This window comes from Belonocnema kinseyi, chromosome 6 (genome assembly GCF_010883055.1).
Source record: "Belonocnema kinseyi isolate 2016_QV_RU_SX_M_011 chromosome 6, B_treatae_v1, whole genome shotgun sequence".
Lineage (NCBI taxonomy): Eukaryota > Metazoa > Arthropoda > Insecta > Hymenoptera > Cynipidae > Belonocnema > Belonocnema kinseyi.
The window spans coordinates 62421762-62437408 of record NC_046662.1 but is presented as its reverse complement, the minus strand read 5'-3'; the positions used below and the strand labels follow the sequence as shown (position 1 = coordinate 62437408).

General features: G+C 28.7%; 1 protein-coding gene across 1 annotated transcript; it reads right to left on the bottom strand.

Moving 5' to 3' along the window:
* Positions 1–10715: 10715 nt before the first annotated feature.
* On the bottom strand, positions 10716–12347 carry LOC117174422 (chondroitin proteoglycan-2-like). Its single transcript, XM_033363532.1, has 2 exons — positions 12265–12347; positions 10716–11463 (listed from the first exon to the last, which is right to left on the bottom strand). Exons 1-2 carry the CDS (start codon positions 12269–12271, stop codon positions 10955–10957), a joined length of 516 nt encoding a protein of 171 aa, XP_033219423.1. The 5' UTR covers positions 12272–12347; the 3' UTR covers positions 10716–10954.
* Positions 12348–15647: the final 3300 nt, after the last annotated feature.

The following is a 15647-nucleotide window of genomic DNA, read 5'->3' as shown; positions in this document are numbered from 1 at the left end:
TGCTAGGGAGATTGATCAGCAATCTGGGTTGGAGTAGTGTTGCGGAACGAACGTGTTATTTACTTAAATAGCAGGAGAATTCTGGATCAATCTGAAAAATCTCTATTCCTTCCACACACTACTCCTTTCCCCTGCCGAGTGAGTCACGCCTACCCCGAAAGGGAAATGGTTTAATGGTGTAATAATAATAATAATAATAATAATAATAATGGTAAATATTTTATTTCTCTTTCTGGCTATTTTAAGGCGACTTTAGGTTTTTGAAGATAATATTCTTCACGATTCTTCATTCTTAGCTTCATTATAAAAAGAAAATGTTTGCCCTTATGATACTAAAAGTTCAATCTGGTACCAAGAATGGAAGAAATGCGAAAATCAACAAGTAATTGTACACATTAAGAAAAATAAGACTTAAAAATCAGAAGATTGTGCTTTCAAAACATGGAAAAATGTCAGAATTATTTAACTATATATTATTTTAATTGATTCTTGAATGAAAAATCGTTAAGTTTCCAAGCACGAAATATATATCATCATTTGAGAAGGAAGAAATTAGGTTCTGAAATATCATGATTGAGGGTAACAGCTGAACCGGAAACTGGGAATAACCGGGAAGTGATAGTGAATTTTCTCTTTGACCAGGACTTGAACAAGTTTTTAGAAGAAAGTCTATCCAATTACTTGAAATATCAATAATTTTATATCACATTATATATGATACAATTTAAAATTAGTTTGATTTCAACTTTTTTTTAATGCTGAGCGTAATTGTTAACTTTTTCAATCATGAAATCATTAAGTTTACAATGTGTAATTCTAAAATCTTTTACCATAACAATTTTCCATTTTAGATTTTTATTTTTTTGGGTACATTTTCCATTTCAAGAATTTTAAAGTGCAGTTTTGAAGGCTTACTTAATAAAAGATTAAAAACATTTGCGATTGAAATTTCGTGACAAAAAACGTTTTAAGTTGATCAACTTTAAATATGAATTCATTAATGATATTTAAAATTGAACTGTAGCTCGTGTATTCGAAATGGAACAATAATTGAATGATTTTATGGGGCGATTCTAAATCAGTTAAAATTAAACAATTTACAGATTTTGACGTTAAAAATTGTACTACTTCAATTCAAAAGCCTTAGTAGTCAATCAAACGTAAACTTTCGACTGTAACTTTATAAACATTCTGTTGTTTCAGTATAAAATATACAATTTTTTACCTTCTTAATTTGAACATTTTCAATCAAGAAAAAGAGCAATTCTTAATAGACCGCAATGTTTCAGTGTTTATGTAAAATAAAATATTTAAAACTAAACAATTCGAAACTAAATTGTTTGGAACAGAAAGCCTAGAATCGTTAAAATTGCATAGAGCTAAACTCAAACTTAGAACGTCACAATTTTAATTTTATTGTTCCGTTAAAAAAAATTGTATTTATAAGTGAAAATGTTGAATTTTTATGTGTGAATGACAGATAAAAATGTATTCATTTAGAAAAAAAGGCGAGTGAGTTAAGGAAATACTTCTAATTTTGTTATTAAAATTGTTAACCTTTTAAGGATTATGAAAGGTTTTAATATAGTAAAAAATTGTCTTAAAATTCCTGGTAAAATTCAAAATGATTTATTTATTTCGAAAAATTAATTTCAGCAGAATATTTAGGAATATTTCAAAACAATATCAAATTTTGATAAATAAATAACAATTGAATAGTTATGAATTTGAAAAAAATTTGGAATAAGTTTAAGAGATATTTAGAAGTTTTGAACAAGTTCGAAAATGAGTTGAGACTTTAAAGGATGTCAAAAAATTTTTAATAAAATATAAATTTTTTAAGATTTCAAACAAAAAATTTAGAAGCTTTTCAAGCATTTTAAAACGTTTCAAAATATAAAAAAAATTATTTAGATTTTTCACAAAATTGACAATAATTTTTTATTTTGAAAAGTTCATTTCAAGAGAATGTTTAAAAAGATCTTTAAAATGTTCCAAAACGGTATATTTGGTATGTTTTTAGGTATTTTAAAAGATTTCGAGATCGTGAATTTTTTTAGAGGTACCTGGAAATATTTAAAGTGATTTTTAGTAAGAAAATATACTTTTATCAAATGTTTTAAAAGCTTAAAAAAATCTATGAATAAATAACAAGGGAACAATTATTCATGTACAAAGACTCAAAATTAAAATAATTTAACTTCTAATTAAAAAATTGTTCTATAAAAAATTTTAATCTTTCAGTTTTGAACGTTTGCAACTTAAAATTGCTTGAAATGATATAATTTTCGAAAATTCATAAACTTGTTGAATTATTCTTTAATTTAGGACATTGAAAATGATAGCGCTCATTTATAAATACTACAAGTTTTGATTCGTTAAAACGGCTTTCTCATACAAATAATTTTTTAAGAACAAGAAAAAATCTGCCTCAGCCCGGATTTGAACCGGGCGAAGAATAAACTTTAAAATTATCATTAACCTCCCCCTTGAGAGTGGAGGGTAATTATTGTGTGCCCCCCCTCCCCGAAGCCCTTCTCTGGATCCGCGTCTGATTGGTGCTTCGTAATTTTTGTATCTTCAGCTAGGGCGATAGCTTCTTCTAAAGTAAAAGGTATAAACTTTTTATATGTAATTTCTTTAATATCTATAGCCCTTTCGGTGACAAAATTTTGTATTTCCTGAGCAAAGTTTTTTCTTCAGTCTGAGCGATAAACATGCTTCGTTTAATTTATGGAACTTTTCTGAATTGTAAAATGAATTCTTCCATTATTTTTTCTTTAAAATTTAGCATAAAGTATCGCAACAATTTTTCGTGCACTACATTGGTTGTTTACTGTCTAACGGATTTTTCGAGTAAATGTGATCCACTAAAGCATGTAGGTCTTTAATGGAATTGTTTATCAGCAAATAACTTAAAACTCTATTTGCAACATTTGAAGCTTCCATCATTGAAATTTATACAACTTTATAATAACAAAAATTTAAGTTTTTTTGCGAATTAATTATTTACGACTAAGGACTAAACACAGCCAAGTAACTCTTTTTAATTTTGCAAATAATAATAATTAACACGAATAAAAGAAAAAGAACAAAAAGAATAAAAACTTTAATTTCGTAAAAGGCAAAAAGAAAATTTTAGATGCTTCAACGTACGCAGAAGAAATTTCTTATAAAGGAATCTGATATTCGCTTCTGACTGATATTTAAACAGCAGTAACGTATCAAGTCTGGTAAGAAATGTTGTTAAAATAGAGATGAATTCAAATTACTAACTGTATTTGACGATGATACTTTCTGTTTTATTTTATAGTACCGCAAAATGCAAATGATCTCTGCCTGACACGACTACCTAAGATGCGAGAAAAATGGAAAAACAGTAGCATGTCAGTGTTATCGTCATTTGTTTTGCCATAGCCTCAGAATAACAAAAAAGAATCTAAGAAGGCGCCAGAAATATTTTAAACGAATTCAAGAATGTAACATAAAAACAAATGAATAGAGGAATCCAATCTGAATTATTAAGGCGCAAATTAATAAAAACACTGAAATTAAAGAAGACGAGTATTTTCATAGAGAAATTACCAAATAATACATTGTTTATTGAATTTCTTAAAGAAAACATCAAATTTACCAACTAATTTTGAATATTGTGGCAATTATCATTAAGTTCCCCAATAAAAAGACTGACATAAAAAAAAATAATTTTCCATTGACAGATGCTCGAAAACTGTATTTTTTATTAATTTTTTTAAAAATATTAAATTTATCAGACAATTATGAATTTTTCTGCAATCATCATGAAGTCCCGAATCATGCATTTGTTCTACAAAATCATAAAATTGATTTACTCATCATGAATGTTGCTGAATTTATTAAGAAGATCCCAACTAAAAGTCTGACATAAAAAAGGAGTTTTTCGATCGACAGGTGCCCCAATAATGCATTTTTTAATGAACATTATTTAAAATAATCATGTAATTGATTAAAAAATTATGAATTTTGCTAAAGTTATCTTAAAGTTTTTAATTAAAATAGTTGAAATATCAATAAAATTAATTTTTCCGCCCACAAATACCTGATTACAACTTTTGTTTATTAAATTTGCTTCAAAAAGTCATAAAATTCATCGAAAAATTATGAATTTTGCGCAAGTCAACATGAACTTCCTGATGAAAAAAGTTCACATAGAAAAAAACGAATTTATCTGCAGACGAATGCCTGATTAATGCATTTTTACATTCTCATTTCTGAGAATGTAATGTAATCGTCCAAATTTTCGATCTCTGGTTTTAACGGATATTTACGCTTCGGCACTCGCAGAATCCGAAAATCATAAAATTTCATCGGTGTCTGTCTGTCTGTCTGTATGTATGGTTACCTGAATTTTGTAACCACGCTAACTTTTGAAGGATTTGTCCAATGGAGTTCGCATTTCATACACTTCTGAAGTTACCCAAAATGAAGGCGTTCGTTAATCAGATATTTCGAACCAAAATTAAAAAATTAGGCGCATTTTCAAAATTTCATAATTTTAAAAAATTTTGTTGAAGTTTCTTATAGATGGATGAAAGACTTGCAAATTATCTAAATAAAATTTTTTATTTTGATGAAAATTAGAAAAGTTATATACTTTTCAAAAAATATAAAAAATAATTTTTTTCGTAAATCCAAAAATCTCATTCAAAATTTTCACTAGATACCAAATATATTTCAAAACTTTTCTAGCCGATTTTTTCGATTAGCCCAAAATTAAAAAAATTATAGCATTTTCAAAATTTTCAAATTTTTGTTTCTTAATATTATGAAAATTTTTGTCAGAGTTTCTTATAGATAGGTAAAAGATTTGCAAATTATCCAAATAAAATTTTTAATTTTGATGAAAATTATAAAAGTTATATACTTTTCAAAATTTTTTAAATTCTCAAAAAATAGAAAAATTTAATTTTTTTTTAGATCCAAAAATTTCATTCAAAATTTTAACTAGATACCAAATATATTTCAAAACTATTCTAGCCGGATTTTTTATTAGCCCAAATTTAAAAAAATTAGAGCCTATATAACCTATCTGTTAAGCGCCAAGCGCGATTATCGTAATGAGAATGTCAAGGCCGTAGGTACTTTGAGAACATTCTTTATTGACAAATTAAAAAAAAAGTGTTCAGCTTCACTTAAGAAAAAAGGGAAAATGATTAAACAACCAAAGCAGGGCCCTATTACGACCAGAAAAAAATAAAATATGATCATTATTTTGCATCATCAGAATAAGCAGTACCAGACCAAGGTACACAAAAAAATGTTAATGGACATTTGATATAATAGTTTTTAACATAGAATGTAGAAAATTGCGCATTGTGGTCTGTGCATAAATGTGGAGGGTTATGCAAAGACCGAGCGCGGAGCGCGAGAACCAACATTTGCGCGCCCTAGGTGCGCTCAAACTGGCGAGCCGCGCGCGAAGCGGGCGGATTTTTTTGTTTGATTTGTTTAAAGAAATAATAAAATTTATCAACTTATTATAAATGTTGCTGAAATTGTCATAGAGTTCCCAACTTAAAAGACTAGCTTTGAAAAAATCGAATTTTTCTGCCGACAAATGCCCGTATAATGTATTTGTTTTGAAAAATCATAAGATTAATCAACAAAATATGAATCTTGATAAAATTATTATAAAGTTTCTAATTTAAAAAAATGGACATAACAAAAAAACGTTTTTTTCTATCGAAAAATGCCTGATTACTGATTGTATGGAAATTGTTTATAATATAAACAATTATAATCCTAAGAGAAATTTTTTTCAATATAATATTGTTTTTATTCAAATTTCTTGCAATATAACTTGAGAAAACGTATAATTATGAAAAATCGTAGAAAACATTTTTATTAGCTTTTTTTCAGAAATTTTTGGTCCAAATCGGTTAATATTTGTATTTAGTTTAATGGCGGGGGGGGGGGGGGGGGAGATTCTTGAAATTTTACGGAAAAAATTCCTATCTGAAGGAAAAAGCGTCCTTTATTCATAATATTGCGAAAACTTCACTTCGTTTTGTGTTTCGTGAAATGAAATTGTTAATTAATATACATACTACAATGACTCTCATGTTGTTGAAAATTATAGTATTCAATGACACAATACTGTTCCGAACGTTTGGATTACATTCTACGTAATTGTATTGATAATTTTAATCTTATCACTATCTGCAAAGTACTTGATATACTTGTTCAAATGTATATTTACCATTAGACTCATATAGAGCAAATTGAAACTTTTGTCCATTTTTTTTATAACATTTGTTAATATTTAGCCTTTTTAAAAATTATAAAAATTGTTTAAATATAAAAAAGAGCAAATTTGAGTTCTTTAATTCGTTCAACTTTTTAATAAGAAAAGAATTCTTGCAATATCATGCAAAATATTTTGTGGTAATATTTCGATCAGATGCTCTCTTGCACTATTTTTTAAAAAATTAGTAATAAAAAATTTAAAAGGGCGTATATAACATTTTCGGCCGCGAATTTCAATTGGTAAATTTTTTAATGAGCCCACAAAGCTTCCAGTAATTTCGTTTAATTTTCAAAACACCACAGGAAATCTGTATGGCCCATTTGAGTTTGTATTTTTTATTTAATAATGCAATTGTATTAATTTTGAACTAATTCAATATTAGCCAGGATATTAAAGCCAGGCTCCCAATTACATTACATAAGTTATAAATGACTAAAATTGGATTAATTTTATAATAAAAAATAAAATGGACCAAACCACGGTGCCCTGATAGATTTAATATTGTTTTACATAATTTCATCAACATATATTGTTTCGTATAAGAATGAAAAGACGAAAAAAAGTACTTGGGACCGTAAATGATTTGTTTATGTCAAGGAATACCATCTTCATACTAATTTTTTTTTTGTAATTTCTATGAAATTGGGATAACCCGTTCAAATCCCGCAAGGCGGAAATTGGAATATCCCAAGGATATCCCTAGAATATCCATGATATCCCAACTGGGAATGTATACGGCTACTCTATATCGGGCATAAAGGCCCTTTTTATGTGGAAGCCCACCCATAATGATATTTTTTAAGTTCATTTGATGGCAAGAAAAAATTATTTTCTTATCGACAAAACGGGGGCTATTAAATTCGAAATAAACAAGAAATAATAAATTCAGGTTAAAAATTAAAATTGCCAAAGATTTCAGTGATTACCCAGAGAGATTTGAAAAAGATTGAAATCATTTTTCAAAGATTTCATAAAGATTTCACAAAGATTTCAGATAGATTAAAAATATTTCACAACAAAATTATTATTTGACAAAGATTTAGATAGATTTGAAATATTGAACAATTATTTCAAGTATTTCACAAAGATTTCTGATAGATTTCAAAAATTGAATGGAGATTTAAATGGTTTCACAAAGATTAAATTGATTTCGCAAAGATTTTAAGAAAATTTGCACAAATTGTACGAAGTTTTCATAAAAATTAAAAGATTTCACAATGATTTCATATATTATACAAAGATTTCAGATAGATTTAAAAGATTTGACAAACATTGCAATAATTTTTTGAAGACTTCACAAAGATTTAGAATATTTTCCTAAGATTTTGGATAGATTTGAAAGAATTCACAAAACTTCTATTATTTCACAGAGATTTCAGATAGATTTGAAAGATTGAAACAAGATTTCAATGATTTCCTAATAATTTCGCAAAGATTTCAATGATTTTGCAAAATGATTTCACAAAGATTTCAAATATTTCGCAAAGAGTTTTAGAGAAATCGTACATATTTTCCAACATTTCGCAAAAATGACAAAGGTTTAACAATGATTTTAAATATTTCACAAAGATTTCAGATAAATTTGAAAGATTTCACAAACACTTCTATTATATCACAGAGATTTCAGATAGATTTCAAAGATTGAAAGAAAATTTCAATGATTTCCTAATGATTTCACAAAGATGTCAATGATTTCGCAAAGATTTTTAGAGAATTAGCACAGATCTTACAAAGGCTTCACAAAAATGTCAAAGATTTCAAAATGATTTCAAATATTTCATAAGGATTTCAGATAGATTTAAAAGAGTTGACAAACATTGTAATCAATTTTTAAAGATTTCACAATGATTTAATATATTTCCATAGATTTCGGATAGATTTGAAAGATTTCACAAACACTTATATTATTTTACAAAGATTTCAAATAGATTTCCAAGATTGGACAAAGATTTCAATGATTCTTAATGATTTCACAAAGATTTTAAATATTTCACAGAGTTTTAGAGAAATCGTTCCTATTTTCCAAAGATTTCACAAAAATTTCAAAGATTTTACAATGATTTTAAATATTTCACGAAAATTTCAGATAGGTTCAAAAGATTTGACAAAAATTGCAATCATTTTTCAAAGATTTCACAAAGATTGAAAATATTTCCCAAAGATTTCGAATAGACTTGAAAGAGTTTACAAACACTTCTTTTATTTCACAGAGATTTCAAATAGATTTAAAAGACTAAAAAGTTCTAATCTAATGATTTTACAAAGATTTTAGTGATTTCGCAAAGATTTTTAGAGAATTCGCACAGATTTTACAAAGGTTCCACACAAATTTAAAAGATTTAGCAATGATTTGAAATGTTTCACAAAGATTTCAAATAGATTCAAAAGATTTGAAAAAGAGTGCAAGCATTTTCACTAGATTTCAGCAAGGTTTCAGAAAGATTTCAAATGGCTCCCAAAGATTTCGGATAGATTTGAAATGTTTCCCAAGCGCTTCTATTATTTCATAAAGATTTCAAATTAAGTTCAAAGATTTCTCAAAGATTTCAGATAGAATTCGAAGATTTCACAAAGATTTAAATGATTACCTAATGATTTTACAAAGATTTCAATGCATATTTTTTACTTTCAAGCAAATTTTTGTTCTTTTTGTTGCTCATGTTTCAGGTCCGTTAAAAATGAAAATCAATTTTTGTTTGAAAATTAAAAATGTGTACGTCTTTTTCTAGATTTCAGATAGATTTCAAAGATTAAAAATAGTTGCAATGATTTCGTAATGATTTAATAACCATTTCGAGTATTTCGCAAAGATATTTAGAGAATTCTCAAAGATTTTTAAGATTTAACAATGATTTCAAATATTTTGCAATGATTTCAAGCACTCCGTAAGGATTTCAGATAGATTTCAAAGATTTCACAAAGACTTGTATTATTTCACAAAGATTGCTCATGATTTTGCTCATGTTTTAGGCCCGTAAAAAGTAAAATAAAATTTTGTTTCAAAATAAAAAATGTTTACGCCTTTCCTTAGTTTGTTAATTGAAGTGTAAAAAGGCCATGTTTTTTTAAAACTTCAGCTAGAAATGAACAATTGATGAAATGAATTGTTCCTCATTTTTTAAAATATTATAATGCAACGAAAAGTTTTTTAAAAACATTTTTTCGCTTCATAAACTTCACCCGAAACACAAATTGAAATTATTTTTCCACGCACAAAAAATTGTACAAATTGTGCAGTAAAAATTTTTCAACTGAATTGTACGATAGAACAATAGTGTGGCTAAACTGATATTCAGAAGCGATTTCAGAACCGACTTTGAAATTTAAAAAAAAATGAAAGCAAATGAAATTCCGCATCAATCTGTCAAGACCGATTTCAGATAAAGTTTTTTTTATTCAATAACAGAAATGGATTTTTTTTAAATTGTCCATTTTTGACATTTAAAAAACTTCAAACTTATTTTTTTCAGAGTTAGTTTTCAAGACAAGCCTGTTTTAACCCAGTTTCCAGTCGCTGATGCGTTATGTTAAGCAGTAGTATTTAATAAAAGAGTTTAAAATTCAACCCAATAGTTGAATTTTAACCTAAAACATGATTTTTTAATCCAGAAGATTAAATTTATACCAAAAAAGAAGAATTTTCAACAGAATACGGGAATTTGTAACTAAAAAACATCCATTTCCAACCAAATGTTTGAATTTTTAAATAAAATTATATAAGTTGTCAACATGAAATGAAATATTTGAATTTGCATTTGAAAAATTAATTTTCAATTGAAAATAAAACAGAGTGGAATAAGGGTAATTGAATTTTCAAATCAGTAGCTGAATTTTGATATAAAATTTTTTTTTTAAATAGTTCAACTTTCAATCAAGTAGCAGATATTTTATCCAAAAAAGATAACTTTTAAACGAAATAATTAAATTTACAATCAACATTATAATTTCTAACTAAACAAGATAATTTCCTAACTAAAAATATAATAGTAGACTTTTCAACACAAAACAATTAACTTTGAACCAAAAATAGTTGGATTTTCCTATCGGAAATTTTTATTTTAGGCGAAAAGCGAGAAAAATGGAAATTTACGTGAAAATACGCCAAAAAAGGATTTTCTGTTTAAAAGTAAAAAAGAGGGGAATAGGAGAAAGAAAGTGAAGTGTGAAACATGAAAGTGATTTTTAAACTTATTAAGTTACTATTGAACCCTACCGCTGTAGTGGCATCTGTCGCTATATAGTTCAAGTTTGTTAAAATTGATCAACAAAAACGTATTAAACGTTCTATAAATGCACAAAATTTGTTCAAAAATGACAAAAAAAAGATAAATCTTTTGCATTTTCAAAATACCACTTGTTCACATCCTAATAATCATTTTTGATAACACAGTAACAACAATCGAAGGAGATTAATATTTTCAATATTTTATTTCATTTTATGCATAAGATATAATCTTGATAATCAGGATTACATTACCATATAATTATCATTTACACATTATTGCATATATCTTTTCACATGATGTGCAGAATACATTAAATTATGAAGTACACTGTGTACACAAACTGCAAACAAATAACAAATTTAAACGAGACTTTTCTTTATTTTTAACGAACTAACGCGTCTCGTGACATGTGTATACACATTGGATAATTTTTTAATTATTCTTATACTCGTGTCGTCCACATTCTGGTGAGGATATTGTTCCTGACTGTTGGTGCAGCTTTCTCTCCTTCTCCTTCTCCTTCTCCTTCTCCTTCTCCTTCTCCTTCTCCTTCTCCTTCTCCTTCTCCTTCTCCTTCTCCTTCTCCTTCTCCTTCTCCGCCTTCTCCCTCTCCAGCTTCTTCGCCTTCACCTTCTTCAGCTTCATCCTCACCTTCCCCTGGTTTGGGTTTGTTTTCACACTTTACATTCTCTGGCCAATCGCAAACTTGAAGTTTTGGGTTGAAGAATAGTCTGTCACCTTCCTTATTCAATTTTGGACAAACCAGAAGAATCTTCTTGCCATTTTGGCAGGAGTAGAACAGGGAACAGTTGGTCTCATGAGCAAGGTTGACAGTGGCATTGACAGAGTCTTTCTTTGGGCATTCTTTTGGGATTGGTAGGATTATGGTATCGTCAGAGTATACTACCACTACGAGCATTGACAGGAATACGGCTGACAGAATGTATAAATCTGAAGAACAACAAAGTCAGTTTATTATTAAATTATTACTACATAATTCTTCAAGTAGGTCCTAATTTTTGAGAGACATAGGAAAAGAAACAAAAAGAAGAAAAAAAACAAGCATTTTTTCCTTATTCTTCCTCTTTCTTAGGCAGAGAAAAAGTTTTAAAGATTTTAATATTTTTACAATCTAGTGTGTTATAAAAAAAATGTTAAAGTAAATTTGCAATTATGTGTCTCCGTTGCCAGCACTACTTTTTTCACTTGTATCAAACAAATTATTTAAGAGAATCCGTATTATCAGCAGAGAAGTTCCACAATCTGTGGAAATAGAAATCAAAACTATCGATCAAATTGACTCTTCAGAAAACAGATAATAATTAACGTCATTTTTTAGCAAGATGGAAAATCAATTAAAAATATTTTTAGATAATATTTTTCTGAAAAAAGATCTTCTAAAATCGGTCGACTGGGAATCGAAAGGAAAATCTGTTGTTCGATTCCCAGTGGAGCAATGTTAGAAGACCTTTTTTCAAAAAATTATAATTTCATAAGAAAATTATTTATGTACATGTACAACACCTTTCCAGACAAATTACTTCATTGGAGACTTTTCTAATAGTGAAACTTTAAGAGGAGAAAAATTTACAACTTACAAATAATATGCACTTTTAATAAAAAATTTAAGAATCTTCAGCAGTTGAAAAAACTGGTCGCAAGTTGAAGTCAGAAAAGAATTAAATATTTCTCAGCAAATGAAAAATTAATAATAATAGTTGTGAAAATCGAAATTAAATCAAAGAAACTTACTCTTCATGATTCCAATTGTTTTGACACAGACAGTTGTTTAGAAGTAAACACTCTACGTTACTGATTGAAGTGGAGAGAAACAATTCCGTTTTATAAAGACAGTGTTTCTTATCAGAAAACAGCAAATTGATTATCATATCTGCATCTCCAAAGTAGATTGCAATTAAAATCGCAAAGGGGAATACACGATTTCGCTCGTTTCCTAGAAAATAAGTCAAATATTCATAATTTTTGCTTTTCACGAAATTTTCCTAAGAATAAAACATAAAATTATTGTATGTTGTTGAAAGTAAAAAACATTTTTCAGAAATCATATCTATTGAAAGAACTATTCATATTCATAATGCTTAAAATAATTAAGACCCAATGGATGTGAAAGTATGCTGTATCTATTACATCTTTTTCTTCCAGAAGATATTTTCCAAAATTATTAATATCTGGAAATGTACTTTTTGTTATTTTACCTAAAGTAATTAATAAGGTCCTTAATTTTTAGAAAAAAATAAGTTTGCAAAGGTATTGAGTAATCAAGGGATTAAGATACTTGATCGGGTCTTTAGCATTTTTTACCTATACATTTACAAGAGGATAACGACATACATCAGATGCGGAAAAAACATTCATTGAGCATATTGTCTGCGAGAATAGAAAATTTATCAGTTTTACTAAAAATTGCCAAAAAAAACTTCTCTACCAATTTGAAGAGAGTTTTGATTTTTAAATAAAATATATAAATTTAAATATTATATTTTTTATAATTTTGCCTTTATTAATGTTTTGTGCTGATTCTTATCAAAATGAATTGCATCTTTCTGAAGTCTTATACATAAGCTCTGATCTTAATCTGCAATGTCACAGGCAGAAAAAAATTCTGCTATGGTTACAAGATTTTCAGTCAAAATAGGGACAGAATAGATTTTCTGTAAAGATTACCACATTTTCTGGAGAGTTTACAAAATTGCCTGTTATTTGATAAATTCAAGGCTATTTTCTGTAACATTAACAAAATTTTGGATTAGATTTTAACATTCAAAGATGTTAATGATGTAAACACTGCAGAAAATTTGGTGATTATTACAGAAAATCTATGCTTTCCCTATTTTAACTGAAAATCTTGTAAACTTAGCAGCATCTTTATTTATAATAGTCCAGTCAACGGGGAACAAATATCACTCAAAAAAAAAAAAAAATTCGTAAACGTAGCATTTTTTCACAGATACGTTGGCAATGGCTTAATAAAGATATTGTAAAAAGTCTCCAAACCTACGTGTACAGCAAAGTTCCGAAATTCTGGAAAGTGTTAAACAATAACATGTTTTTTAAAATGACTCGAGAACTGTTGATCTTAGGTCGAATATAGTGATGTGAAAAAATTTTCATAATTTTATAGTGCACAAAAAAGGTTCTATCTATTGTGGACTTATTGTCAACGGCTGCGCTATGAAATTGGATTAGCTGCACAATTCTTTTATTTCTGAGCAAATCAAATAAAATCTCCAATATCCTGGCAAAAACGTCGGAAATGTATCAGGCGATTTGTACTTGAGCAAATGCAGGTTCCTGTTAACAAAAAAAAACGACTAAGTTATTTGCATGACAAACTATCAGTATAAAATGAGCTCAACTTCAGTGTACAATTTGATATGTTTAAGGGGATGCTTTTGGGATGAAACTTCTTGCAACTCGGCAGGGGAAAGGAGTAGTGTGTGGAACGGATAGAGATTTTTCAGATTGATCCAGAATTCTCGTGCTATTTAAGTAAATTACACTTTCGTTCCGCAACACTGCTCCGACCTAGGTTGCTGATCAATCTCTCTAGCAATCACCCCAAGCGAAGAACCTCACGAAGTCGTTATGTAAGGTTTCCCCACTTGGGTCCATTAATAGCCAAGGTCTTTGTTTCAGGCGTCATTAACTCTACTGACACTCTTTTTATTAACTATTTGCCGCCATACTTTCCTGTCCTGGCATAATTCTCTAGCTTCTTTTATGTCCATGCATTTTTTCATGCAGGATCTCGTGTTTCTGTGACTTCTTATGTCTCTTCTAAGTAGGGTCTCATTCAAACATGCGAACCATTCTTTCCGCGGTCTACCTCTGGGCACGTTGCCATTTACTTTACCTTGATACACTTGTTTCGTTAGTCGTTCATTTGGTATTCTCTCAACATGTCCGAATCATCTTAATCGATTTCTTTCCCATGTGTCTACTAGCGTCTCTTCTGCACTAAATTCTTTTAGAATTATCTCGTTACTTACTTTATCCATTAGGGATTTCCCGCTTATTATGCGCATGAATCTCATGTCAATTGCGTTAATTTTATTCTTATCTTTTTCTTGATAAGTCCATGTCTCGCTACCGTATAGTACAGTCGGTAGAAATATAGAATTATGTATTGCCATTTTAGCTTTATTTGATATATTTTTACTTCTAATAAGGGTACCTGCTCTACCAATAACCTTCTTACCTTCATTTATTCGTCTATCTAATTCCTCATCAACTTCCCGTCCCTAGTAAATAAGCTACCAAGGTATACGAACTTATCAAGTATACTTCTATCTACCTTGTCAAAAGCTTTTTCTAGGTCAACAAATGCACAGAAAACTTTTTTTCCTACTCTCAATTTTTTTTCTGTTATTTGCCTTACGCTAAATATTTGATCCGTACATTACCTTCCTGGCATAAACCCACTTTGGACTTCCCAAATCTTTGTTTCTGTTATTTTCATTACCCTACGAATAAGTATTTTTGAATATATTTTACTTACGGTGCTTAATAAGCTAATCCCTCTGTAATTATTGCACTCGCTTTTATCTCCCTTTCTCTTGTATATTGGTACTATAATCGCTTCTTTCCAATCGTCTGGGACGTCTCCCATCTCAAAACATAAATTTATCAATTCGCAAACTCTATGTGGTATGTATTCGCCACCATGTTTAAGCATTTCAGCATTAATACCGTCTACCCCGGCAGCCTTACCGTTTTTCATGTTCTTAATTATATCCCTAACCTCAGTTACGGAGACTTTTTCAATTGAGTTTTCCAACGCATCGTGTTCAACATCGCAGTTCTGGTGTCCTATAGCTTCATCTCCGAATTGTCTCCTAAAATAGTCTCTGAAAGCCTCTAGTATTCCATCTGCATCACATACCATTTCCCTCCTACTATTTGTCATGTTGACAATTTCTGTACTTTTGTTTCCTTTCATTTTTTTATGAAGTAGTTTCTTCAAAGTCGTTTTGTATTTTTATCTCTTCTTCTGCTCTAATTGTATCTTTACTTTTTTTAACTAATCGTTTAAGTATCCTGTTTTTGCGTCTATAATCATTTCTACGTCTACTTATTTCCTCATTGCTAAGACCTGCGATGTTCAAAGTTCTCTT